Below are 25600 nucleotides of genomic sequence, written 5' to 3'. Positions count from 1 at the left end.
ACCAAGGAAGAACGAACCAGCGTTCGAGAACTCAGAAGCCTGTCAATTTTGATTGTACACTGAGCTGTCATCTCCTCTCAGCCACTTGTCCAGTTGCAGTTGTTTCCACGTCATTGTCAGGGATTTGTTGGAAGGAATCTGCGCGGCTTTTTTTTTTTTTTTGACCGCCACGCCACGTCTTTCTCTCTACTTGGGCTCTCATCTTCTCTCCTAAATATCTACTCTTCTCCTAAACTCAATCTACTTTAACCTCTTCCCCCCCCCTGGCGTGTTCCTTTGGTTCTCTGCCTCATCGGAACCTTAAAATTCACTCGAAAGACAGAGAAGTGGACAATATGGGAGGAGGAGATCTTTCCCCTCCCTCTCGCCAGCCTCCTCAATCCCCATTGACCGCGTCCACCCCCGTCTCACCTGCCGTGTCTCTCTTTTCCACCAAAGGCCATCCGCGCTTCTCCAGTTCCGCGTCGTCGCTGGTCTCGTCCCCGAGTCACGGGAATTCTATTGATATTGCCTCGCGGAACCCCTTGACAGGAGTAAAAGAAGAAGAGCCCTGTGGACCGCCAGCGAGGGATCTCGAGGAGGAATATTTCCGTATGTTGCCCTTGCTCCCAGCCTCGTTAAAATTCCCCGGCTCACGGACCGCAGAACATTTTGACCAAGGCTTATCCGCAGCGGAAGAGTGTTATCTCGCCTCCCTCAATGCTTGCGACCGCTACGACTTCACCGATGCTGGAATGGATCCTGCCCACTCCCCGAAAAAGAGACGCTCCGATACGGTCTCTTCCGGGGGTCTCTCGCGCATTAGTTCTTGCATCTCCACCATTTCCACGCGGTGGAGGTCGAAGCGCGTGTCCGATGGAGTAGAAGCTGCCGATCCCTATCCAGCCTTGCGATCGCGCACAAACTCTGCCGCGTCGGCCTTTGCGGGCAGTCCGACGACATTCGCCCAGATGAGCTGGGTTGACCCCGTTCAAATCCCCCCGTCTCCCGCAAGAACGATCTTTGAAGAGCGCCTGAGCGAGTCAGGCACTCGTCCGATCGATATCGTCAAAGCCAACCAGCAGGACGACCCGGACGACTCGGCTCTGCAAGCCACTACCCCATTACTTCCTCCCTTTATGGGAGACGCACCCATCTACCCAACCGTCTCCCGGATCCATTCCCCGTTGCAGTCTCCCTCGGTCGCGGATATTTCCGACGACAGCCTGGACCTCCTCAGTGTGCACCCGGATCCACGCTTGGCAGGACTCCTCCCATCGCCTCCGTTGTCCACCAAGCCATCCGTCGCCTCGTTCAACCGTCCACGCGCGAGCACCGTCCGGACGGTCTCGGGCGATGTCCCACCGTTCACCCTGTCCGATCCCAACGACGAATGGGCCCACAAACTGGGCCATGCCAATTTCAATATCCAGCCCGAGCCGTATGTGCCGGAAGTTTACGATCTTGACTCGTTCCGCCAGTTGCGCGGCCAATGGGACCTTGCCCAATGTAATTTCGCCAAGCATCTCGTGCGGACCGGCGAGCATTACGGAATTACCTCGAAAATCTACAAACTGACGGAAGAAAAGTGGGAGTCGATCGACCGCGAATGGAAGCATCATTACGAGGCGATGCTCGCCCAGCTGGAGGCCACCGAGCTGAGCCTAATCAAATCCCACTGCGATCCGTGTGAGCAAGTCAAGATTCCCACTCTGCACGACAACAAGTTTCCCGAGCTCGGCGATGGCGAGATTGTCGGCCCCATGAAAATCGCCCCGGCAACTGGGTCATGCCGAAATCGGTCGCTCAAGCGAAACTTTTTCCGGTTCTTCCAGGACCTGGTGTCTCGATCTTAAACCGCCACGGGGCATGGACTGAACGGGAGGCTTGGATGTATACAACATCATTACGAATTTTACGCCTCTCGGATGATTGATTCAGCGAGCGTGTGTGACGACTAATGTCTAACTCTTCCCCCCCCCCCCCCCCCAAATTTATTTTTACAGCCACGCTATTTTCCTTTCCTTTCTGTCTTGTTACGTGATCTGTGATCCGATAATGACTGATGACCATAATGCGCCAGCGACTACTGACTCGCAGAGCGCAGTCCACACTCCTTGATGATGATATGATACCTTTTTTTCCCCTTTGTCTCTGCTCCCATTGCATGATTACGGATGGAATGATGGATAATCCCTTGCACCTGTTTTCTTCTCTGAATGTTCGCATGACGGATGTTCGCCTGGTTGAATGGGACTAAAAAAAAAAAAAAAAGAGAGAGAAAAGGCATACTTATATATGCAGAAAAGGAATGTTATGTAACATAATCTACAATACTAGTAGTATCCCCTACTTGATCTACTTTGCTGTCCGGAGTACGTAGAATCCTAAGCAAGGAGTCCAGTATGAATCCTCTACAAATTTACCTCCCTCCTCAGACCAGAGTCAGTCACCCTACCTATACTAAGGGCAAGTTAGTAGCCCTTCTGTACTGATGAACTGTAGCCGGTATGTATATATTTTCTTGCTTGCTTGCTTGCTTGCTTGTTAGGTAGCCAAGGGACCACCTACGTACAGAGTGCCGATATACATATATACATTACTACTCTACTACCTACTAGGTCCTACAATGCAAGGGTAAGTAAATGTGGTCGAGCTAGGATAGATAAAAGATGGACAAACTAACGATATCATAACTAACTATTACTATTGCTATTACTATTGCTATTGCTATTGCTATTGTACTCTTGGGTTCTGGTTGTTCGTGTATGTATGTATGTATGTATAAGTGTCTAGTTCCTTGCTCTAGCTCTGTTCGGCTTCGATACACAAAGCTCACAAACAGCCTTCAAATCCAGTACTGCTTCCAGATCTGCTGGGCCGCGTCGTCACCCCGGAACTGGAAATCGACCCGGACGATCTCCTGGAATCCTTCCGACATGGTGGGCTCCTTGAATCGACGGAGGAAATCGCCGAACGCGATGCCGGGGAGGAGCGTGCGGGATTCGGGGTTCTAGGGTGTTGAAGGGGGAGGTAGGCTTTGTTAGTGGGTGGAATGTATGTATGTAGGTAGATACCGGAGTTCATGTGGAAAGAAAGCATTCCCTTTGTTATGGGTGCAGTTCAGGATGAATGGAAAGAGGGGTACGGTATGTAAGTGTAGACACGGGCAATGGACTTACGAGGCCTTTATTCGCGGCTCGGACTGCGTTGTTGTGTCTGCAGACTGTCGGGGGCGCGGAAAAGTACACGCAACGAATAGGGATTTTGAATTCTTCGGCGATGTCGACCCATTGCGATCTCGTCTCTGGATCAGCATTGGTGTTATCTGACAAGACAGACCATTCAGCTTGTATTTTTATTTTTTATTTTTTTTTAATGAAAATGCGATTCCCAGATCCGGCCGGAGGAAGTGTTTGCTGCTTAACGTCGGACAGAAATGCAAGGGTTATGCGGTTCCCATAGGCTGGATATCTCTTGTACGTACCGACGACCACAGACCGTCCCGCAGCAAGGTGTTCTTTAGCCACCTTGATGCATTTTTGTCTCTGTTTTCTGGTCAGTATCGGGGTTCTTCCTCGGGGGGGGGGGGGGGGGTCCCCCTTTTTTGTTTGATATGCCGCAAATGCGGGGGGGTGGGAAGGACTTTGAAAAGCCACATACCGTTTTGAGGATATCTTGGTTCACTCGTTCGTACTTCAATGGTTCGAGGTAATCCCAGTAAAAGGTCGACTTGCCCGCACTGGGACTACCGCAGAAGATCACTAGCTCGAGAGGACTTTGTCTCGAGAAAGGTGCGGGGGCTATTTTCTCACATATCGTTATTATTTTTTCCATTTCGTCGTCTGCTGCATAACAAATTCTCTGCTCGATTTAGCACACTTACCATCATTCGTAGGTTCTGGTTTTATGTATGCCGACGGGTTGAATGACTCCACCAAAGATTCAGGGGGAGCATCAAGGAAGAACTCCTCGGGGGTTTTGAAAGGGACTCCGACATTCACCGCAAATCCACTGGAATGCATGAGCTTGATTGAGACCTTTACTTTCGACTGCAGAGGTAACTCACCGATCAACTTGCGAATGATCCGCTGGTCGTCCAGCAGCGTCGCCGACAAATACTGACGCGGAAAGATCAACCCCTGATACATCAAAGTCACAATCATCGACAAACTCTCTCCACATCCCTGCTCGCGGCTTCCGGTAGTCATCGTCTTCCGTAGCCGCGTAAACGCTAATAGGGATATCTAGTTGCTTCATGACGGCCGACACTCTTTCCTTGAAGTTCGTCAAGCTTTTCGAATCCCCTTGAGGTCCTTTCATATCTCTCTTGAGACTAACTTTCTTTTGGTTTGACATGATAACCACATGGTACCTAAGTATATCAGTATAGTATTGGAATTGAGAACATGCAGCAAGATGTTACACACCCATCCGAATTCAGCCTTTTCAGCTTTGAAGGGACACTGGCATGCCACCATTTCCAATCTGCCGAGTTTCTCGCAAACGTGTTGCCCGAAGCCGTGGAAACCAACGTCGAATCCTGCCTCGGTTAGAGAGGTCTTGAAATTAGATCCATTCCAGATCGACGACTTACAAAATCAAAAGCAGCAACTTTGGGCGTTGTCGAGCTTTGTTTCTGCTCTGCTCCGATGGAATACTTGCCGACAACTAGGCTATTTTTCACAATCCGCCAAGTGAATGGTTCGGGTTTCTTCTGTGAGGCTGGGGTGAAGAACGATGCCGCGGCTTTCTCTAGATTTTCAATTAGAATGGCTTTAGAAATGGATAAGAGAAGGCAGATTAGAGCTCACTTGTGAGGGTTGATTCGACCTTGCGTTTGAGTGGTGGTGGGGAGATTGGGCGGGAGGGGGAGGCGGCCCTTTTCAATGAGCCTTCGCCCATCCTAATGAACTGGTGAAGAGAGAGTATTTTGAAGGATTGAGATGAATCAGAATAGGGAACTTTGAATGCAGGGAGAGATGGGTTCCTATTCGTTTTGACGTAGATGATAGGGAAGCAGAAGTTGACGCGCCGACGCGTGCCTGAGGTTCACGAGGTCACATGTTCATCCCAAGTTTACTCGAATCACTAAAAAAAAAAAGATACAATGCAAACTATTGATATAGTAGATAAGTCTACTATTCACAGACATTCATCTACTAAACTTGCCTCAATAAGCGATTCGTAGCTAATAGAAATTGACCTTGCCGCAACAGCACAACTAGATACATGCTTTAGGCTGCATAGTCATATATGCCTTTATTGGGCAAGTCCTTCTACGTACGGAGGTCCTGAATTCACATCAAGGGTTGACCGGTGTCACTACTAAACCAGAAACCGCCGGAGTTCGCCTACTAGGTAGGAAAAGGTTTATTTGACAACTCTATATTTCTCGCACTTGTGTGAAGGTTATGCAATGATAAATCTAAAACTTAGAGCCAACTGCTCCGGGGTATAAAACATTCATTCAAATCATGAGATACCTCGCTATTTTGCACGAGTATCCAGAGATAGTCGATCAGCTTGCTCTAATCGAACAGCTGACTTGAGCTGCTCTCGCAACCCGAATAGATGCTGGGAAGCTGTCTTCATCAGCTCCTGGTTACTGCCGTCCTGGACTGTGATCGCAGCTTGTAGGACATAGCTCCCGGTTCTTTCCAAGGGCGACATCTCCCGGAACGAGGGTAGCTGTTGCCGCGGTCCATGTGGCTCCTGGCCATGAATTGGATATTGAAGAACGCGATGCAGAAAGATCACAATGTCGTTGTGAATAAAGACATCTCCTTCTACCAGATACTCGGTAACGAAACTAGTTGGCCGATTCGCCAATGGTCAATGCAAGGATCATGCAACACATTTGCCGGTGCCATGTGCTAAGCGTAGAGGGGCAGAAAAGAGGGGAAACCCACCTATACCCCCAGGCATTCATAGGCGTCATAATATCGCCTTTGGGGAGAGCCGCACTAGCCATCAGCCGAGATGTGATGGTTGATCGTGTGCCGGCCTCGGGAATATCCCTGAACTCGAGTCTCCAAGATTGATTATCATAATCATAAGACCCTGTCCCGACCGGGGTGTCATCTGTGCCAGACATGGGTGCATCCCCCCGTTCCCCAGAAAACGAGGGTTCCGTATCAAAATCTGCGTCGGAGAGAGGGCCAACTACCTGGGTATAGAACATGCCCCCATTGAGCATCTTATTGAGACGTGGTAGATCGGCGCCCTGCAAGTCCTGGCTCGCACCACCACGGGTGTTGATTAAGCCCGGCTTGCGGTAAGCCTTGAAGATCAGACGTCTTTCCAGACGGTGACAGGGTTGCATGGCAGTCAAGCCAGCAAGCTGTTGCAGCAACTCATTGTGCTGGTGGGCGGGAACCGATGCGAAGAGCAAAAGCTCGTGCATAGTCAAGTCAAGGGTCCAATAAGATCGAGAAGAAGAACAACACCAGCAGCAGCAGCTTCAATCAAAGCGCCGAATACACACAAAACAGAGAGAGACACGGTTACAGACGGAAAGGGCGTGGAAAGGACGGAAATCCGGGTAAATTCGGGACCGCGACGAGATTCCAGGTTTTCCGAGTCAACCGCACAACACCGGGGAAATGAAGCCCAGAAGAGTTATGATTCGATTGTGAAACTCCAAGCAGGAAGTATATAGTAGTACTCCGTATCTCTGGCTAAGTTGGGGGGGGGGATCAGAATGCAAAGAGTCCAGCACAACCTGTAAGAGTGTAAGAGAGTTGGTTCGTCTCGGAAGTTTTGGATACCGATGGATTTTGTCTCGGTGTTTTGTTACCGTCTCGGCGGAAGTTTCGGAGGATGTCACGTGTGTCAGCGTCTCACTCTCTTAATCACTTGTAGTAGCTAACTATAAATTTATTTTAATAGGAGTAATAAGAATAAGAATAAGAATAAGAATAAGAATAAGAATAAGAAGAGAAGAGTAAAGAGAAGAGTATGTAAATTACAGAGTACATACTAGATGATGAAAGGAATGTGGGGTGGCTAGTTTATTCCGTCGTGTAACGAGAATACCGTACAAAGATTGAGAGAGAAGATAGGATGAGAAAGAAGCTCACAGACCGTAGCAAGGTCCTTGATCATTAACTACAGTAGGTACGAAGTACTCTGTAGTAGCAGTAGTAGTATTCTTTTTCACCGAAATGCAAGTTAGGAAGTTCTCTACTAAGAATTTGGGGTAAGCATCCTCTGTTCCATTTCAAAATTACACCCAAGCAGAGCAGATTATCACACCACTTTAATCCCATCCTCATCCCTCTTGCTTAGAGCGGCTTATCAAAAACCCACCCTCTCGCTTCCGCTCCTCTCCTTCCTCCGTCTTTTTTTCCCTCTCTCTCTCTCTCTCTCTCCATTGCTCCTCACTCTCTCTCTCTCTCCTCTCTCTCCCTCTTTCTCAGTCTTCGCCACTTTCTCCGTCTGTAAATATTATTATTGCCAATCCTCCATTCGCCGTTAAGTCGATACTTCGAGCCCTTACCACCTGAAATCTTCCTCTCCGCTTCGGCTGGAACCGGTTACCAACTTCAACCACGAAAAACCAGCCTATTTTCAAAAAGTCTTGCATTCAATAACCCTCTGTATTCATAATGCACGCTACTGCTGCCCTCCGCAACGCTGCACGGACTCCCTTGATCCGGTTCCTGGGAAAGCGTTCTGTCCCCCGTATGTTCTGTGCCCTCCAACAAAAATACGCGGGTTCCCAGACGTCAATTGCTAATCCTTGAATCCAGAGTCCCTTGACCGCGCCCCCCGCGCTCACCCTGCCTCTCCTACTGGCATTCTTCCCGACTCTTTCGCCGCCTACCGCGCCAAGGCACAGCAGCACGGGCCCCTTGGCCGAGCTTCGTTCACCCAGGGGTCCATCGGTCGCAGCGCCGGTGCAGCTCTTGGACCTATCAAGCCCAATCAGGGAGAATTCTTCGACCGTTCTGACCTGCCCACCCGATTCCACCGCATGCCCTACACCGAGGCCGAGATTGAGGCCATCGAGACTGGCGGTGCCAGCCTGTTCGCTTAATTCCCTGCACTTTGGAAACGAGGAATGACGCAATGATGATGGTCTTCACCATCTATCACGAGACGCATGGAGACGAGAGGCGCATGTCTGAGATGAGAGGGGGAGGGAGGGTCATCGCTACCCGAGTCGAAGTCGCTCTCCCACTTCCGAGAATGGGAGGGCGTCGGGGCCGGAAACAATCTCGCACTTGTCGTGAACTTCAACGTTGTAATCCAGGCCAAGGGCTAGCCCCGTGCTAATCCCCTCTAGTCTGCTGGAAAACTTTCCACGATCCGTTTCAACCACTTCTCGCTCTTCTTTACCATATCTTTTTTTATTTATTTATTCTACCATTCTTATTCTACGGCGCAGGGGGGGGGGGGGGGTTTGCTAGTCTTCGAAAACTTAGCGGTTTATATTCTCCTTTTCTTCTGGCGTGCGATGTGCGGGATATATCTTTCTTGATGTTGGTTTGCGGACTATTGGGGTCTTATACATCATAGACAGCCCCTTACTTTACCCTTGAAAAGTCTGGATTTACTAAAAAGGAGCCATGGTTCAGTAATAGCTCAGAACAATCACAACATTATAACCGTCTCAATTTACTCCATACATGCTCCGTAGAAGAAAGTAGACATGATGCGCCGTGAAATATGCAGATATGGGGGAAGCTGGATTGGAGCTGTCACACGTGCTTCCGCCTGATCCCCAACCCTGCAGCCACCCACATCCCCTCACTAGTTCTTCAACATCAACTTGGCCTTTCGATGCCCCGTCGAATCCTTCAACTATAATTCTGCTTCAAAATATTCAATTCAGGTAGCAACAGGAACCCCCCCCCCCCCCAACAGATCAGCAAATGGCGCCTAGCATTGTCTTTAATGAGGTAGACGAAGTCAACAATCCAACAGCGACTTTCATCTACTCCGAGTCGACCAACCACAATCAACACAGCAAAGGAGATCATAGGGATATCAGAGGACGCATTGATATAGCGGTGAGCAGTTTAAGATAGTGTCACTTGCCAGGAATATGACCGGTCTGACATGATCTCAGCATGCTTCTTCGGGTTCTTCAACCCCATGGTCTCTAAGCTCTCTACGGAATGTTCTAATAGACGTCTTTCTTCCTGCTGGGTATCCGCACAGTGTTAGCGATGACTATATCCCGTGAGTAGTAACTATACTATTCTTACATTCTTTCTATTGCAGTTGCTGATCGCCAAGTAGATATCAAATCTTTGTAAGCCGCATAACTCTAGCCGCGTTGCTTTGCCCGACTCATACTCTTCTACCAGGACTCTCTCCAAGCTTTCAGTAGCTCCATTGCGGGCCTGTTATCTTCCAGAGCAGTCCTACAAGGTAGCTCTACCAACCCTATAGCTACAGTCACACTTCTAACCATCTCAGGTGTCGGAGTCGGCAATGCCAATGCCTCTCCTACTTCTGCCTTACTCCTACACATCCTGCAGGACTCCTCCGGCCGCGTTGCCACGATTCTCTTCGCGCATCGTGTCGGCACGGCCCTCGAGCCAGAATGCAAGATGTATCGGCTTGCAGCTGACATCTTCAACGACCTGGCGATGATTCTCGACTGTCTCTCACCGATGATTCCGGCTGGGGTCAGTCGGGTTACTATCCTCAGTGCAGCTGGCGTACTACGAGCGCTGTGCGGTGTTGCTGGGGGGAGCTCGAAAGCAAGTCTAAGTGCCCATTTCTCTCGATGGGGGAATCTTGCCGAAGTGAATGCAGTACGTTTTCTTCCCCCCTCCTTCCAGCTACATCTTTGTTCTCAATATCTCGGAACCGTTTCGTTAGAAATGCGTCTTGAATACCTAACATCTTAATAGAAAGACTCATCTCAAGAGACAATTATCTCGCTGATTGGCATGCTCGTGAGTACCCCGCCTCCAACCGACCTGCCTCCGAATCTAAAGAAACCAGGTCGGATCTGTAGTCGTCTCCCACGTCACCAGCTTTGCAGCAACCTGGCTTTGTCTTCTTTCTCTCCTCGCCCTCCACCTAATATTTAACTACGCCGCCGTCCGTTCCGTCCAAATGACAAGCCTAAACAGACAACGCGCAAACATCGTCTTCTCAACTCTCTTCGCCGACACCCTGATCGACTTTGAAAATGAAACCGAATCCCAACTACGCCAGGACCAGGACCAGGACCAGGACCAGGACCAACTCCCTCTCCACCAAACCCCACAAATCCCCACCCCGGCCCAAGTCGCCAAACAAGAACGAATCTTTGAACCAAGCGGCGCCCTGAAATGGAGTCCCAGTCTAACCACGGGAACCAACACGCCCCATCTTCTTGGGAAATGCCAAATAGGCGTCTCCCTCGGCCAATTCCTCTCTCCTTCATCGTCCTCCTCCCCATCTACAACCGCCACAGCATCTAGCCCCACCTCTCTTACAACCACCCTCCCCCTAGCAGATCTAACATCCCTCTTCGCCCAGGAAGATTACATCCTCTTCCTCTCCAGGAACCCGCCACGGGGGAACGCAGCCCCCAGAACAACCAGGGCATCCATCCTCCTAAAGACAAGCTGCACTCCAGCATCCCAACTCAAAGCCTGGGCGCACGCCTTGCTAGCTGCACATTTACTCCTCCCTTCGCCTTCACCCTCCTCCCCCGCAGACCAAGAAAAAGAAAGCGACCCCGAGATCAAAACAGCAATGAGAGTCCTCTCGACTACGCTGGGTTTCCTGAATCAGTCTGCGCGCTTCGAGCGGTACATGGGACTTCTTGGAGAGGTAGGGTGGGATGTCCAGGTTGCGGCGTTGGCGACAAGGCCGGGAAGAAGGGTGGAGTTGGTTGGGGCCAGTTGAATAGTGTGTTCGGTTCTTCTTCTTCTTCTTCTTCTTCTTCTTCTTTCGAGCTAATTAGCTTCATTGTATTATTATTATTTTTTTTTCATTTATTTATCGGGCCTGCCTGGGCTGTATGTTTGTACTATATATAGAGAGTTAGGATGGTTATAAGAGGTAGAGGATGTCACCACGTGTCACCGAGAAAGTGGCACAGCAGCTCCTTCTACTATCTACTAGATAAGTCTCGGGAAGGTTTCTCCAGATACTCCTCCGTACTACACTAAAATAAGTTACTTGGAAATAATCTGATTGCTATCGATCAATTGGGTATCTATCGACTAGTGGTATGTAATGCTAATAATGCCAACCCTTAAAACACACACAGGGAGAAGGGTGTATATGCTAGCTAGACAAACAGAATGCAAGATTGGTGCTTGCCTGATATGAATATGGCAGATGATGATTTTCCTTCCATGCATAAAACCAAAAGAAACAGAAATGAGGGAAGAAGAAGAAAAAAAAAAAACAAAAAAAGGTGAAAAGAGTGAAAAAAAAAGGAGCTAACCCTTACCACTCCTATTATTGTAGGAGTGGTAGATAGCCTCATTAAAAATAAAACAAAACCCAACGCCAGACAAAAAAAAAAAAAAAAAAAAAGCCTCCCATTCCACGTGGACCGTATTCTATCTGATTTTGGGTTGCTGAAATGAAAATCGAAATCGAAGTTTCGCTCACTCGCTGTTCGAGAACGCCTGCTATGAAAATGCTTCCGTGGAGTAAAAATGAGAATATATGCCCATACATTACACCGTCCAATTCGTATCAATCCAGTGATCGTGTTCATGGTTCAATGATCAAGTCGTATGTAGTGTTTCGTGGTACGCAGTTCCGGTCGTAACGTCTATAATTTGATGAAAAGAGTCGAGAGGGTTCACGAGGAAAGTAAACCCCAATGTGGTCGGCAGGAGAATGTCATTCGTCCATTCCGTGGTACTTCATGTGTTGACTCGTGTTGCCCGATCGCTTCTTGAATCCCAGCTTCATGCCCATTTTCTTCCAGGGGTTGTCGATTCGAGCCTTAGGACTGTGAGCCATGTGCATTCCTTGAGGTTCGCTGGAAGGAGGGGTCGTTGGAGGCGTCATTGGTTCGCCTACACTTCCTGTGGATTGCAGACTACCAGAATCGTCGGTCAGGGCAGCCGATCCAGAGTCACAACTGGTGCTCGACATTTGGCCAGACGTTCGATGGTTCGATTTCCCCAAAGATGTTACAGCGCTGAGGGAGAAGTTCGAACGGGAAAGGTGGCTCGAAGGTGGGCTCGAAGAAACGGGAGACCCCAGCTCTCTCGATGTCCGTGGGGATAGCCGTCCTCCTTTAGATCGAACCCGCTTCACCGCATGGTCATCGAGACTAGAGTTGGAAACGATGGTAACACCGTCTTCGTGCGGGAACAACGACTCCGGAAGAGGCAAGACGTGAGCGGAGGCGGAGTGGGCATTAAGAAAGGGCAAGAATATCGACTCTTCCATCAAATCATGCACAAGCTTGACTGCCGCATCGAGCATCTGAGGGGGTGGGGGCATGGTCGAGTTGGCATGTCGCAGGATGTCATCCCGGACCTCGCTTGAAACATTGATCTCACGCGGGGACCCAGGGAGAATGTACGCCGATAGGAGTCGCTGCCAAAGCATGTGGAGATGCTGGCTCTCTGGAAAGTCGCCAAGTACGGGGAACTGGCCGAAAGGACGGCTGAGCGCCTCGTAAGTTTCCCGATAACGTTTTGCTTCCAGAGTGAACTCCAGCGTCTCAAGGCAGTGATTCTGAGAGAGGTAGGCCATAAAAGCGCCGAGAGTGTAGGGTGCTGGTGCTGTGTTGGCGAGTACCTCATCTAGGGTCGGTCGCATAGGACAGAATGCGCCCGGAGAGACAGTCAGACTTAGCGGACGTGAACCGGAATGGTCCATGTCCTCGTCCGACTCGCTATCCGATGACGAGGATGTTGGGGAGAGCTCGGGGGTCGAAGTAGGAGAAGTATTCCAAAAGAGTAGAGGGGGGTGCAAGGACTTCTTCTTCAGCATCGCGTACAGCGTGCGTCCCCGATTTTGAAAGTATGTTGAGAGTGGAATCTTGCACCCGAGGGGCGCCCGTTACCCGAGACAGCCCAAATGCTGTGGGGGGGGGGGCAAAATGGACAAAGATGTCTTAGTGAAGTTGTTCAAAGAGTTCAGAGGGGGTGGTGGTGAGGAAATAGCTCCCGCTAATCTGGTGGGTAAGCTGGCGCGCGCTGACCAAAGGACTTCCCAGTGGCTTTCCGACAGGAGTTAAAACTGCTTGCTGCGAGAAGCCGTGAGAGAACAGAGAAAGGTGGTGAACAAGAGGGAGAGTTGAAGTCGAATATCAGGCGAGAGAGTCATATAAAGTCAAGACAAGTCCCAGTGGAAGTGTGCGTTAAAGAGTAAGGGGGGGGGGGGGGATCTGGAGTGAACCCGGGGTGGGAGCGTTAGTCAGGGCGAATTACGGCGGCAAATGTCCTCAAGAACGAGAGCGTGCGGCAATGGTAAAGACAGGGGAGAAGAAAGTAGTTGTTTTTAGCAGGTAGGATAAGCACATTAAAAATAATGGAAGAATGGTAGAAGAAGAAGAAGAAGAGGGTATATAGATGACGACACAAGCCAAAGGAGGGCGTGTCGAGAGAAGTTGGAGTGGGCTTGAAATAAGATTAAAAGAAACACAGGAGAACCGGGTGGAAATAAGAATAAGAAAGGCAAAAAAAAAAAAAAAAGAAAAGAAAAGAAAAGAAAAAGAAGGACGGAAATAATAAAAAAAAAGATGTGACGATGATCAGGCGCTTCAGAGTCCAGAAAGGCTGCACGGAAGCGTCCAGCGAGAAGAAGCCTGGGGTGGGCCCACAGGAACAGAGGGAGAGGGACTGGTTGGTTCAAGCGAATCACACAGAATGGTGAGACGCTTCAGTCGATCCTCTGGTAGCCAGAACTTTGAAGCGCTGGGTCCTATCAGGCCGAGGTCGGCGGAGATGGAGAGCCACTTAGATAACAGGATGGGGGGAAGTGGATGTCACGTAATTCCTTTCTAGAAAGAATACTACGGGGCCCGCCATGCATACCTACCTAGGTGTAGGTGGTAGAAGATACGCATATCTAACTTTACCAATTTGATGATGCAAAAAGAAGTGGAGATGGGGGAACAGAGGGATGGATGGACTCTCCATCCTAAACTCTGAAATAACACATCCAGGTGGATCCCGTCGCTATCTGGAATTGTACTGACTTGACGGATGACGATTCAAAGTTGTCTTGTGGATCCATGATCTCTATCCATTTCCATCTCAAGATCTCGGAATGATCCAGTTTTTGAAATGAAATGAGAAGAAGAGCAAAACCTTTGCTGTAAGGGGATGAGCAGAAAATGCCGCCAAAGTGGCAGGAGAAGCAACCGTTAAATCGCTCAAGAGAGGGATAAAATATAAAATATCTTTCAAATGGCAGGGTATGATTGAGGTTGATGTCCACTGTCTGGTCAAGGGAATCCAGGGGAAACGAAGCGAAGCGGTGTCGAATTTTGATTTTGTGTATCCGTGGGGATAGATAGGTATGGATGGTATGCCAGCGTTGGAGGTCCCAGGAACAGGGACTCCCTGCAGCTTCCAATTTGAAAGCGTTGAAGAGAGAGGGAGGAGTAGTTGCCACCACTGAATAATTAATAGTTATAGTTACGGGAAGTCTACGCAGTCATCGTAGGAAAAATATTAATTTGAAGCAAACGAACGAAATCTACCGGGGGAGGGAGGCAGAGTCCGTACCTATTTACTCTTATACTCCGTACATCAACAAACAACCGTCAGAGTCAATAAAGCCTGGCCTAACTGAAAGAATCTGGCGACCTACCTAGGTAATTCTTGATCAATCTTAAAAGGACAAGGCTTTTATGTGGCCACTAAAAGATGCTTCTTTCAATATTAACCTCCTCTGAAATGAAAAGATCTTTCTTTATCGGTCTTGGTCGAAGATTGCCGCGCATCCGTTGAGATGGTACAACTAAGAAACGCAATGAATGAGCCTACCTCGAATTAATTCCCCACGCTGATACGTTCAGAGGAGTAGAGTAGAGAGCTCTGCGATGGTCCCCTGAAACCTACTGCAACAAGAGCCATTTTTGCCTTCTGGTGGTTTGTAGAAGTTGGAACGCATCTGGAGTCGGATAGCAACTCTCCGGGCGTCTCTCATGCATACCTAGGTAAGATAAGAATAATAATAAGAATAATAATAATAAGAATAATAATAATAATACCCAGTTGAACCTTGAAAGGATTAGGTAACTTATAGTCATTGGAAAGGTGCACGACGGCCTGACGAGGAGTCGTGCAGGGCCTTTGATTGGTTCTGATCATGCAGGATCTACGGATCGCCAAGAAGGCAGTGCAAGGTTAGAAGCAAGGGGGTCGGACTGGTCATTCATTAATGATTATTTAGGTAGTCAACATCCCGAGAATGAGAGCCGGGAGGAAAGTAGGTAAAATTGTCGAACGATGGAATTGAAACTCATTCGTAGACAATATCCATATACCTACCAGAGTACGTAGATATACGTGGATAACCCTTCAGTAGGCAGACAGACGATAGCAGGTGTGTCATACTGGATTCCTTGGTATTACCCTAAAGAAGCCAAACTGGACTCTCCTGCCTAATTAGATTTTGCACTATTCCACAACAGAGCTAGTCGCAGAAATTGGTTTCTCCTCAATCGACGGGCGCCATCGCCATCATCCACGACGATTCTGGTGGATTTTAGGGCCAGGTGTTTTGGCATTGTAGTAACTTTCCTGCGGTTCTTTCAAGAGTGCCTGCAAGGGCCTGCGGGTTATACTAGTAGATGCAGTATCGTGGCTTACAGTCTATGTGTCACCCTGTGGTTAGCTTTGGACTGGGTTTCTCCAAAGCTCTACTAATTATTCTATCTCCAAAGTATCGTTATTATTACCTAGGTATATCTTCAAAAGACCGAGGAGGATCAATAATCAGGAATTGAACCTCCCATTAGAACTACCGAGGGTCTCTGTATTAGGGGAGGAGGATCCATGTAAGACTGCCGTTTTCAGTTACAGGGAGGCAAAAAAAAAAAAAAAAAAAGGGTTAATAATAAATTAATAAATAACTAATAAATATTTTCCAGAAACACAAAAGAAGGGCCAAAGAATTCTAAAGAATGTCTGGGTTAAACCAAAGAGAACCAGGGAAACTTTAGGAATGCCCACTAATCAAATGACACTCTGAGTCTGACTCTGGGGCCTGTTCGGCCCGCTGGCGGATTTACAAGCCAACCAGTCAGAATGCAAGAAGCGGCATTGTGTGAACTTATCCCCAAAGAAGTGTCAGGTTTACAATTCAAAAAACCTCTAGAACCCACCCAATAATTTCTAAATCTGTACTAGGTAGACTTTATGTGCACAACCCCCAACTGTCTGTCCTCCCATGAGTTGTCGCCCTTGAACAACGTGATGGCCTCAGCGATTGTTTGGCCCGGGCTGATTGGACGCTTGTTCCCCCCCAAGTTCAGGACGTGGACAACTTCTCTAGCGGACTGGGGCACTCGTAGTTTAATTACACTAATTTTCATCCGTTTCATTGTCAAAGCCGAGTCCACTTTCACGAAGCATGTGCTCAATTTCCTTCTTCTGGTGCTTCCAACCGCAGCCCCATCCCCAAGGTACTACCACCTCCCTTTAGCCCTGGTGGTCATGACAGAAAATTACGGTCATGGTCAGTCATGGTCATGACCGGGTGTTTTCAGACGGTCATGACCTGACCGCACGTGATTAGGGTGGGTCTGTTAGTAGCCAATAAAGAGCTTCTAAAGTCTTAGTAATAAGATTAGGTAATCAATAACTAACACATAACTACTATACATACTACTATTCTTAATTAGGACTAGCCTGCGGGCGCTAACCCGATCAGGCAGGCAAAACGACGATCTGACAACCTGGAAACCGTCATGACGGTCATGACCAAAATTTCGACGGTCATGGTCATGACCGTCATGACCAACCCCAGGCCTACCTCCCTTAGGTAGGTACCGGTACGACCTTTTGATTTCCTGAGTCGTGAAATCCTCGGAGGCTGGGGCTGACCGAGAGGACTGATTAGAGAGAAGGCCTGTGCGTCACAGTCGGATTACGTCCCAGTGGAGATTTAATGTCGTACTGCAGAAGCTTCTCGCGGCGCAACACTACAGAAGAATCTCCGGCCTATAATAACGCCATGTCCTCGTGACACAACTGGGTGAAGACTCGAAAATGTTGAATGGGGATATGTACCTAACTAACATATGTATGCCATCTGTAGGCTGTCTAATATATGACGCAGTTCAAAACACACCCAACCAACCCACTCTACCTAGTTCCTCTGTAACTTATAACGATGGAAGGTCCAAACGACCAGTCCAGGAACAAACTTGAATCCAGTTTAGTCTATCACGATCACAACTTGAGATAATGTCATTTCCAAGGTTCGTTCTGGCTGTCTGCTCCAGTCCTCTTTGCCCCTGACTATCTGCAGATCATCTCGTATCCTGATATACATTATATTATACAATGGAATCGACACAGTAATTGAGTGTGATAGGTGCTATCTATCTATTTATCTACCTTTTTTTTTTTTAGACGATCAAGACTCTACAGAAACTCGCTTAATATGTAAAATGAGGATATATTCTTACCTAAACTGAACTAAAGATAGCTTTTCCAAACCAAGCTCTTGTCTTCCTACGCGGAAAAAGTCGGGATTCTAGAACTTCCATAGAAATCCCACGCCACTTCAATAGCTGTTTCCTTGGCATACTTGCAGGAGGGAGGCAAACAGATAGTTAAGTGATTATCTTTCTCCCAATCAGAATCGGACGACATGTTGTCGTCCTCGAGTGGCAATTTTAGTTGTAACGTTACTCATTCAATAGAACTCAATAATAAAGATGACAAAAAAAACTCACTGGCCCTGCAGATTCCTACCTTAATTAGATAGCCTAATTATCCTCATAATCCTACCTCCTACCTATCTAGTACCTACCTAAGTTATTCCCATTTTTTCTTTCTCACGGATTTAAAGATGCTCCGTACAAGTATACTTACTGGCTCTGACTTTGCCAACTATCGTAGTTTAAAAGAGCCACTCTTACTAGTCCACGTACTTTTTTTTGAGTCGCATCCAAACTGTGACATGCCACTTTTCCACCCAGCCGCTGTGAGATAGTCTACTCTTGCATTACTATTACTTGGCTAGACTCTAGGCTCTGCAGTCCACCGTGTCCGCTCATGCTTCCCGACTCATGCGCGCCGTTTGGATGCTTTCCGCGGGTAATTTGAAACCCAGACTCGGACCAAAACCCCCCTGTTCCCCTCCAACTCATTGCGATAGGTAAGCGCCGTCGTGACACCCATGATTCCTGATATTAATATTAAGGTGATCATCATCCTAGGTCCTCCGTACTTTTCTATATGTTCCACCTTACGATAGTCGTGCTTTTCTCGGATTGGCGTCTCGAGCTGCCGAATCGCCCAACTCACGGTTCTAGATCCCACTGTGGATCCACCAGATGAAACCATGGACCAGTGCAGTGCTTCCTGGGGGTCCCTCAAACATGATTCAAGTGTGAATTTACTTGGTTCGGCAACGATCTTGACTTGTTGGCCTAAATGGCCTAAATGCCCAGGCGCCTGGATGACCTAGGTCCAGGTAGTAGCACCCTGGCGGTGGGTACTCGTTAATACCAAAATTTAGCACTGCTCCACGATCGAATGACCTCACTGACCTACCTGCCCATAACGCGATCTGATTGAAACATTCCATGCGATCGTCATTTGCAGTCGCAGTGCCTGCGAATCTGGGACATCCAATCCACCATCACGTGTGGTCTAGCCCGGACAGGGAAAAGAATTCCCTGGGATTAACCCACAATGCATAATTTCGGCACCCTGGCTCCTGATTCCTCGTATTCATCGAAAATCAGAGGATGGGTTTTCTTTTCCTCATCCATCGAGGAAACTCCGCTATGAGCGATGGATCTTCGCACCCGGACATCTGCAATTGGGGAAACTATTCCAACCAATGTCCTCCCCTATTCTCTTTGCCGAGCAGGTGAGCACACACACACACAGGGTTTCTAATATATCCCAAACGCTGGCCAGAAGATTCTGCGTTATGTCGAATGTCAGAAGAAGAGCGTAACGAATCAAGGCCAATAAGCACTGTCTGCATGGTGCAGAGGCGTTGATTAACTGCTGACAAGACGCTGATACGCATCCCAGACAACACAAGAGAGATACTGTACTTGTATTTCCCAATACTAACTCAGGAAACTAACTCCAAATGCTTTCTCTTGACTGTACCAGCATATCGCATCAACAAACTAGCTCTTCTCTGCAAAAGAATGGCCGGCGTCTTCTTTTCTTCCTATGCATCACTGCATCCAAGGCACGCCCAAACAAAAAAAAAAAAAAAAAAAAAAAAAAAAAAGGCCTCTCTCCAGATCAAGCCATTATTGACCCCCGTTAACATGGGGAAGCCAAACCATTTACCCCGCTCCTTGACATTATTACACATATCCAATTAAACCAGCATAGCTTCGCCCACCTCCTCTCCCTTTCTGATCCCAAACTTTCTAGCTCGTCTCATCCCCGCTGTTCGGGTACCGACAACCAGCCACTGAAAACAGGTGGCTAATTTCTCATCCTGGTGGGTTTTGTTTTCCAGGTATCGTATTGACATGGTTACCCACCAAGGTACGGAGTAGTAGCGAGTTGTTTTTTTTTTTTTTTTTCTACTCTTACTCATCAGATCATTTATCGGTTCTGTCTGCCTGGATAGTGAACTTTCTCAATGTCTATGCAGAGGGTACATAGGGGTTTAGCAAATGCAGCTGAAGCTAGTTCCAGCATGCAACATCGTTGCCCGTCATCCCAGCGATCTTCACGCCCAGTTTGGCAGGTTCCTCTGCATAAAGACATAGCTACGGAGTACCTACAGTACCTACCCTTGTTGATGAACTAGCAGAGCATGCATACCAGCTACAAGAGTAACACAAAGCCCTCCTCCTCCCTTGCAAACAATTAACTACTCCTACTCCTACTCCTACTCCTACTCCTACTCCGCTGCAGTCTCGGAAGACAACGGATGCATTAATTAAATGACCTGGGGTTCGATATCAAAAAGTACCTATCTATGTAGACAGACAGACAGTAAGACAGGTATGTTCTCTCTCTCTCTCTCTCTCTCTCTCTCTCTCTAAGCTTGGGCCAGACAAAAAGTAACTATAGTAATAACTAGTTAGTTAGTTAGTTAGTTAGTTACAGTTTGCAACCCACTAGTTAACTAACTAAGCTAAGTAAGTAACATACCTACATACCTACATTGTACCTAACTCTACTTACTGGACGTACGTACGTACGTACGTACGTACCTGCTGCTGCTGCTGCTGCTGCTACTCTCCTCCTAGAGGTTTAATTAATTAACCCTAACCCTAACCCTAAACCCAAGGGTGAAGCAAAAGCAATACCCCCAAATAACTAGCAATAGAGTGTTATTATTATTATTTTTCTTTTTTTTTTTTTTTTTTTTTCTTTTTTCTTGGTCTGGCTGGGTGTTTTGTTTTTCTATTGTAGTTGTTGGAGTAGTGGTGAATTGGTTTCTTGCTGTGGAGTACATGCATGCTATAGAAATAGAGATAGAGATAGATAGAGATATATAGAGATAGAAAGCATTAGGTAGGAAGAGTAAGTAAGTAAGAAGTAGTGAAGTAAAGAAGAGGAGGGAGAGGTTTCCCTTCTTTCCTCTGGTAAGCATTTTGCTTTCTGTTATTCCTTATTCCTGCTTGTTCTGTTATATAATGCTACCTGTGACAGTTTGTAGCTCTTCTGTATGTGGCAAGAAAGTACCCAAGACAGGGTAAGGCTCGAGGCTAATACCCAGATACTCTAAAGGGATTCAATTAAACTTGATTAATTACTCTATGCCACCCCTGCTCCTATATATATGCTCAAGCAGAGTGACGAGGAACAAGCACTCACCACATCCAACACACTGCTCAAAGCCTCAACATGCATCAAACAAACAGTAGATTTAATCGACAGGGAATAGAACATATATGAAACATAGTCTCTTCCAGGCTCTAGCCATGCAGCAGACTGGAGAAAGAAGAAACAATTACTCAACATCAACAGGAACGCAGAAACTGAGAAATGCGCTGTTTTATGAACTGAAGGACAGACAAAGCAAAGAAATCAACAAAGCAAATGGCTACATCCGAATGATACCCCAGAAAGAGAGGGTTGCAAACAGAAACACAGGATAGAAGAGCAAAGCAAAACCACACTTCCACATGAACTCCTTGATCGATGGACAGTGAACATTCCTGCAATGTATAGCACAGGGCACACAAAAACATTTATATGCTAAAAATGCCACATAGATATAGGACTACCCTGGTAACACACGGGAGGTGAGGTCTTATCCATCGGGTGCCAAAAACGCCTTTCTGCCACGTCATTAACATCGCCGTTGACAAGCTGTTGCACCGAACCATTGAAATGAACAGGGTTCACAAACGTCAAGGTGAATTGCGAAAAGGTTAGGGTGAGGGTGGGCAGCGATCATGTAGTCAGAAACAAGATGAAATCTAGTATTAAACGGCTCGTGCCAGAGATGCGGGACAAAACAAGAGCAAAGAAAAAAAAAGTAGCGGACAGAAACACAGTTTAAGAGAACAAAACACTCAAATTCGCCGTTCCAAGCCGTAGCACCATAACGAGTGATAGAGGAGAGTATGATGCATAGAAGGTGAAGGAGGGTCGCTCTATCGAGAGGTCCAGCCCGTTTCGAATCCAACTGATCTCGACGCATAGGTAACGAAATCAGGCGGGTGTGATGGCTCACAATCGAGGCCGATTGAGGAGAAATAAGGGGGAAAAAAAAAGGAGAACATTATATCCGCCCCCTACCGAGATAGTGCTCGTCTGCCAGCAGGATCTGCAAATTTCCAGTGTGCTCGGTCCAACAAAGAAAAAAAAAAAAAAAAAAGGGGGGGGGGGGGGGGGGGAAGGAGACACCCGTGTTTTGACAGTATAGCATGTTGCCTTTCAAACCTCCTGAGTGTATATGAAGCGGAAAATAAAGAGAGAACAGTCGACAGCCAACATGTCAAGGACGTTATGTAGGATTACATAGGTTCCGTACTCAAAACAGGTGTCAACCTGACGCTAGATAAGCAAAAGGCTTGACACAATTTTCAAGGGTAGGACGGCAGCAAGGTCACCTACCGCAGCATAAAGCTTTCATCACCTTCTGTACAAAGGTGGGCTGCGGCTCATTGCTTGCCTGCGCGCCTTGGGTTTGTTGGTTCTTCATCGGGTTTGTGGGGCTGCCGAGGCGACCGGGAATGTTTGCATTTGAGTTCTGGAACTGTGCTTGGGTCGATGCTGCGGGTGTCGTGTCCAAACCCCCGCTCTGGCGTTTTGGTGGGATGCCGCCTCTGACGTTTGGCTGGTCGCGCGATTTCCCGACTGCGGGTTTCGCTGGAGAAGGGGGCGGGGGCTGCGCGGCGTTTAAACGGTCGGCAGTCACGCCGGGTCTTTGGCTGCTTCGGAGCGGCTGGCCGTGAAGGTCTCTAGCGGAGGTCGGAAGGGCGCTGTTGTGCAGTCCCTGCTGGGACGAGTACGACTTGTATTCCCAGCCTCGTCCATTGTTCAATTTCATCCAGTCATACTCTCCATCCTCGACCTCTCCCGCATTCTTCAGGGATTGGGTGAGCAAGTCCCGCAGGTAATCATAGTCCGGGGTATCTTCAAAGCCAAGGTTGCGGACATAAGTCAGATATTTGTTGAATTCTTCTAGACAAATGTGGGTTAGTCGCATCGCATCTGATAGTGAGAGCGAACGGGGGAAACAGATACGCTGATACATACCTGGAAAGCCATCGCAGAGGTCTTTGATTGCAGTGGTTTGCTTCTTTTCGCCGATCTTCTCGTACTTTTGTTTGTTGGTGGCGGCCTTCAGACCCTGCCACGGCAGACCACCTCGTAGGAAGTACATAAAAACGTGGCCCAAGGCCTCAAGGTCATCTCGTCGCGACTGTTCCCGTCCCAGATGTGTGTTGATACTCATGTAGCGCGCTGTTCCGGACAGCGACTTTCGCTCACGGTAAGGAATATGTTGCTTGGTCTTGGGGTCCCGGTATTGTTTGGCCATACCAAAGTCAACGACGTGGATGACGTTGGCAGCCTTGGAGTTAGGGCGGCCGATGAGGAAATTATCAGGTTTGATATCACGGTAGATCAGATTCTTCTCGTGGATTGTTTGGACTCGAGAAAGCTGGTGATGGGTTAGATTGAGGGGGGTGCTATTTGAAAACTGGGCACGGTACACACCATTTGCTTTGCAACCATGACGACAGTCTTGACGGAGAATCGACGGTTGCAGTGATCAAAAAGATCCTCGAGACTGGGGCCGAGCAGGTCAATGACCAGGATGTTATGGAGACCTTCCTGGCCGAAGTAATATACGTTGGGAATGCCCGCTACCAAAGTTAGTTTGAGCTGAGTGCGAGCTGGATGGGAGATATACGTACGGCACCCAACCAAAATCTTGTATGTTCGGTACTCATCCCGAAGCTGGGGAGCATCACTCTTCCGGGGTTCCTGGTATCGTTAGTCCGTTGGAAGCATTCTGATTGGAGTGGAAGACAACATACAAATTTGATGGCAACCTGCTGGCTGTTCAAGAGATTCGTGCCCTCAAAAATCACACCGAACGAACCTTCGCCAATTTTCTTTCCCACTCTATAGTGGACACCCACCACGTTGGACGATGAAGAGGCCATACTGGAGTCGTGCGTGATTGACGAAGTCTCGGGAACCTTAACGATAGGGCAAAGGCTCGGGCGGCTAACACGTGAAAGGCTAACCTGCACAGGAACAGATTGTCAGCGAACGACGGCCTGAAGGAAAAAAAAGAAAAAGAAAAAGAAAACCATCGTAAGATGAATTTAAAAAAAAAAAAAAAAGAGGACAGAATAGAACGTACAGATATAACCGATATTTACCAAGCTATACCATGCATCCAACAATCTAGGGTGTAGGTATCACGTAACGGGAGAAGTCGAACGGTACAGACCGCGGACAAACGGGAATTGAAGCAATCGCAAGGGTGATGCTCGAAAACGAAAACCAAAGGCCCGTGGGAGACAGTGACAGGAAGGGTTGACAGGAACGAGGTGAGTGATGACTATCTTCCGGGGAGCGACAGCTTTTGAGGGGAGCAGCAGCAGCAGTAGCGGCGGCAGGAATTATGGATGCGCCGTTCGGAAAGGGATTCGATATGAATTGCAATTCTCTCGACGTGCGGATAGAAAATTACAAGAGGATATGAAGGTGTCAATAAGGGCGAAAAAAAAAAAAAAGGCCCAGAAGCACCGACTGCGCAACAGTATGACAAACTGCAGCCAGCAGTGGTTTGAGAGGGATGGGCGAGGTAGACGGGGGGAAGGGAGAGCGAAAACAAGGGAAGGAGGAGACGGAAGAGAGACGGACAGGGAGAGAGAGAGAGAGAGAGAGAGGAGGGAAAATGGAGACGAATGGAGGATGACGAGTGGGTAGAGAGACCCAGGGGAGGAAAGGAAGAGTGCCTGGTAGTGAAGCAGGAAAAAAAGGAAAAGAGGTGGAGAGGAGAAAAAGAGAGAGAGAGAGAGAGAAGAAGAGAAAGTGACGGCCGAAAGTCTGGAGAGGAACCAGACAGATTGGTATTGTATTGTAATGGTTCTTTACCACCAGCTGGAGTGCCTAACCCGCTCCGGTAAGTCTGGTTACTAGACACCTGGGGTGAGGGTGTTTGTTTGGTAAACTAGTGGTATTAGGTATCAGTCCTTCTATGGTCCCATCAACATACTCCTACTAGGCACCCTAAGAATTATATTTTAGAATAATAAGAAAAGAGTAATAAGAAATAGGCTGGTAGGAATGCTGCTGTTGAAATTAACTCTTTCATTTGGATTCCATTCGAGACTACCGAGGTACCTGGTAAGGGGAAAATACCGACAGAGTACTCCGTAGATATGATAGTCACAGTCTAGTGGTGCTTTAGTGTCAGTTCTCCCATCGGTTGGGAGTCGAACGATGGGAAAAGCGGGTACGAGAGAGAGAGAGAGAGAGAAGCTACCTGAGAGTACAATTATTTGCTCCATGGACTCATAGACGGATAAATAAAGAATGATCCATTCAATAACAACTTCTGCGAGTTCGATGAATCCCATTGTGTAAGGGATTTTCCACGGGGGGGAGGGGGGGAATTGATGTTTCTATGGTGACTCTCTCCTTTCCTTACTTTCAGCTGGAATGTACTCTGATCTGGATAATTCTTCCTGAATATCGGAACTACTAGTTAGTAGTTATCAACTAAGACAGCGCATGGTTGGTTGGGTACCTGGCATCATCTCAGCACTGTACATGTGCAGAGAGATACATACATACAGATCCAATCGCTACCAATGATCTCAATTCAGTAAATAAATTATAAATTGTAAAATATAAATAAATAAATGAATCACTCCGAAGTCTTCCACAAGGGGCACTCTATTTATTACCGTATCTATTTTCTATTTTCTACTAGTATTACCCCTGACCAAATCTGTTGAACACATCCGATAGCTATTCATAATCTTCAGCACCAGCAAGATCGTACCTGCTGCTACTCTGTTAGGTACCCTACTCTACTCTACCAGGAA

General features: G+C 47.8%; 9 protein-coding genes across 9 annotated transcripts; 4 read left to right on the top strand and 5 right to left on the bottom strand.

The window, feature by feature from the left end:
* The first annotated feature begins 75 nt into the window (after window positions 1-75).
* On the top strand, window positions 76-1961 carry P175DRAFT_0482369 (uncharacterized protein). Its single transcript, XM_040895492.1, has 2 exons — window positions 76-591; window positions 646-1961. The coding sequence occupies exons 1-2, from the start codon at window positions 336-338 to the stop codon at window positions 1833-1835; spliced, it is 1446 nt and encodes a 481-aa protein (XP_040750650.1). The 5' UTR covers window positions 76-335; the 3' UTR covers window positions 1836-1961.
* A 714-nt stretch (window positions 1962-2675) lies between these two features.
* Window positions 2676-5052, bottom strand: P175DRAFT_0461841 (putative DNA 3'-phosphatase Tpp1). Its single transcript, XM_040894777.1, has 9 exons — window positions 4794-5052; window positions 4577-4734; window positions 4410-4522; window positions 4049-4354; window positions 3866-3993; window positions 3643-3782; window positions 3467-3527; window positions 3162-3307; window positions 2676-2992 (listed from the first exon to the last, which is right to left on the bottom strand). The coding sequence occupies exons 1-9, from the start codon at window positions 4882-4884 to the stop codon at window positions 2828-2830; spliced, it is 1308 nt and encodes a 435-aa protein (XP_040750649.1). The 5' UTR covers window positions 4885-5052; the 3' UTR covers window positions 2676-2827.
* A 417-nt stretch (window positions 5053-5469) lies between these two features.
* On the bottom strand, window positions 5470-6385 carry P175DRAFT_0441405 (mediator of RNA polymerase II transcription subunit 18; the record flags this gene model as incomplete). The annotated part of the gene is made up of 2 exons (XM_040894072.1): window positions 5470-5791; window positions 5892-6385. 2 exons carry the CDS (start codon window positions 6383-6385, stop codon window positions 5470-5472), a joined length of 816 nt encoding a protein of 271 aa, XP_040750648.1.
* A 1204-nt stretch (window positions 6386-7589) lies between these two features.
* Window positions 7590-8020, top strand: P175DRAFT_0441132 (alpha-ketoglutarate dehydrogenase subunit KGD4; the record flags this gene model as incomplete). The annotated part of the gene is made up of 2 exons (XM_040894060.1): window positions 7590-7665; window positions 7734-8020. The coding sequence occupies 2 exons, from the start codon at window positions 7590-7592 to the stop codon at window positions 8018-8020; spliced, it is 363 nt and encodes a 120-aa protein (XP_040750647.1).
* Window positions 8021-8674: 654 nt separating this feature from the next.
* On the top strand, window positions 8675-11197 carry P175DRAFT_0524847 (RUS1 family protein). The gene is made up of 6 exons (XM_040899393.1): window positions 8675-8996; window positions 9056-9168; window positions 9229-9241; window positions 9297-9749; window positions 9849-9893; window positions 9943-11197. Exons 1-6 carry the CDS (start codon window positions 8859-8861, stop codon window positions 10834-10836), a joined length of 1656 nt encoding a protein of 551 aa, XP_040750646.1. The 5' UTR covers window positions 8675-8858; the 3' UTR covers window positions 10837-11197.
* Window positions 11198-11706: 509 nt separating this feature from the next.
* P175DRAFT_0293508 (regulator of G-protein signaling domain-containing protein) lies at window positions 11707-13188 on the bottom strand. The gene has a single exon (XM_040892791.1). The coding sequence runs from the start codon at window positions 12895-12897 to the stop codon at window positions 11791-11793; it is 1107 nt and encodes a 368-aa protein (XP_040750645.1). The 5' UTR covers window positions 12898-13188; the 3' UTR covers window positions 11707-11790.
* A 3084-nt stretch (window positions 13189-16272) lies between these two features.
* On the top strand, window positions 16273-16652 carry P175DRAFT_0502775 (uncharacterized protein). Its single transcript, XM_040897466.1, has one exon. The coding sequence runs from the start codon at window positions 16335-16337 to the stop codon at window positions 16611-16613; it is 279 nt and encodes a 92-aa protein (XP_040750644.1). The 5' UTR covers window positions 16273-16334; the 3' UTR covers window positions 16614-16652.
* Window positions 16653-18005: 1353 nt separating this feature from the next.
* On the bottom strand, window positions 18006-19239 carry P175DRAFT_0558816 (uncharacterized protein). The gene is made up of 5 exons (XM_040900867.1): window positions 19008-19239; window positions 18803-18924; window positions 18645-18743; window positions 18341-18554; window positions 18006-18274 (listed from the first exon to the last, which is right to left on the bottom strand). The coding sequence occupies exons 1-5, from the start codon at window positions 19129-19131 to the stop codon at window positions 18156-18158; spliced, it is 678 nt and encodes a 225-aa protein (XP_040750643.1). The 5' UTR covers window positions 19132-19239; the 3' UTR covers window positions 18006-18155.
* A 2659-nt stretch (window positions 19240-21898) lies between these two features.
* Window positions 21899-23962, bottom strand: P175DRAFT_0293385 (casein kinase I). Its single transcript, XM_040892790.1, has 6 exons — window positions 23905-23962; window positions 23573-23785; window positions 23450-23519; window positions 23250-23398; window positions 22143-23193; window positions 21899-22076 (listed from the first exon to the last, which is right to left on the bottom strand). Exons 2-6 carry the CDS (start codon window positions 23699-23701, stop codon window positions 22072-22074), a joined length of 1404 nt encoding a protein of 467 aa, XP_040750642.1. The 5' UTR covers window positions 23702-23785; window positions 23905-23962; the 3' UTR covers window positions 21899-22071.
* Between the last annotated feature and the right edge of the window lie 1638 nt (window positions 23963-25600).

Source organism: Aspergillus ochraceoroseus (genome assembly GCF_002846915.1).
Source record: "Aspergillus ochraceoroseus IBT 24754 chromosome Unknown P175scaffold_6, whole genome shotgun sequence".
Classification (NCBI taxonomy): Eukaryota; Fungi; Ascomycota; class Eurotiomycetes; order Eurotiales; family Aspergillaceae; genus Aspergillus; species Aspergillus ochraceoroseus.
Note: the sequence above shows the minus strand (reverse complement) of the source record. Positions and strands in the feature narration are given on the sequence as shown.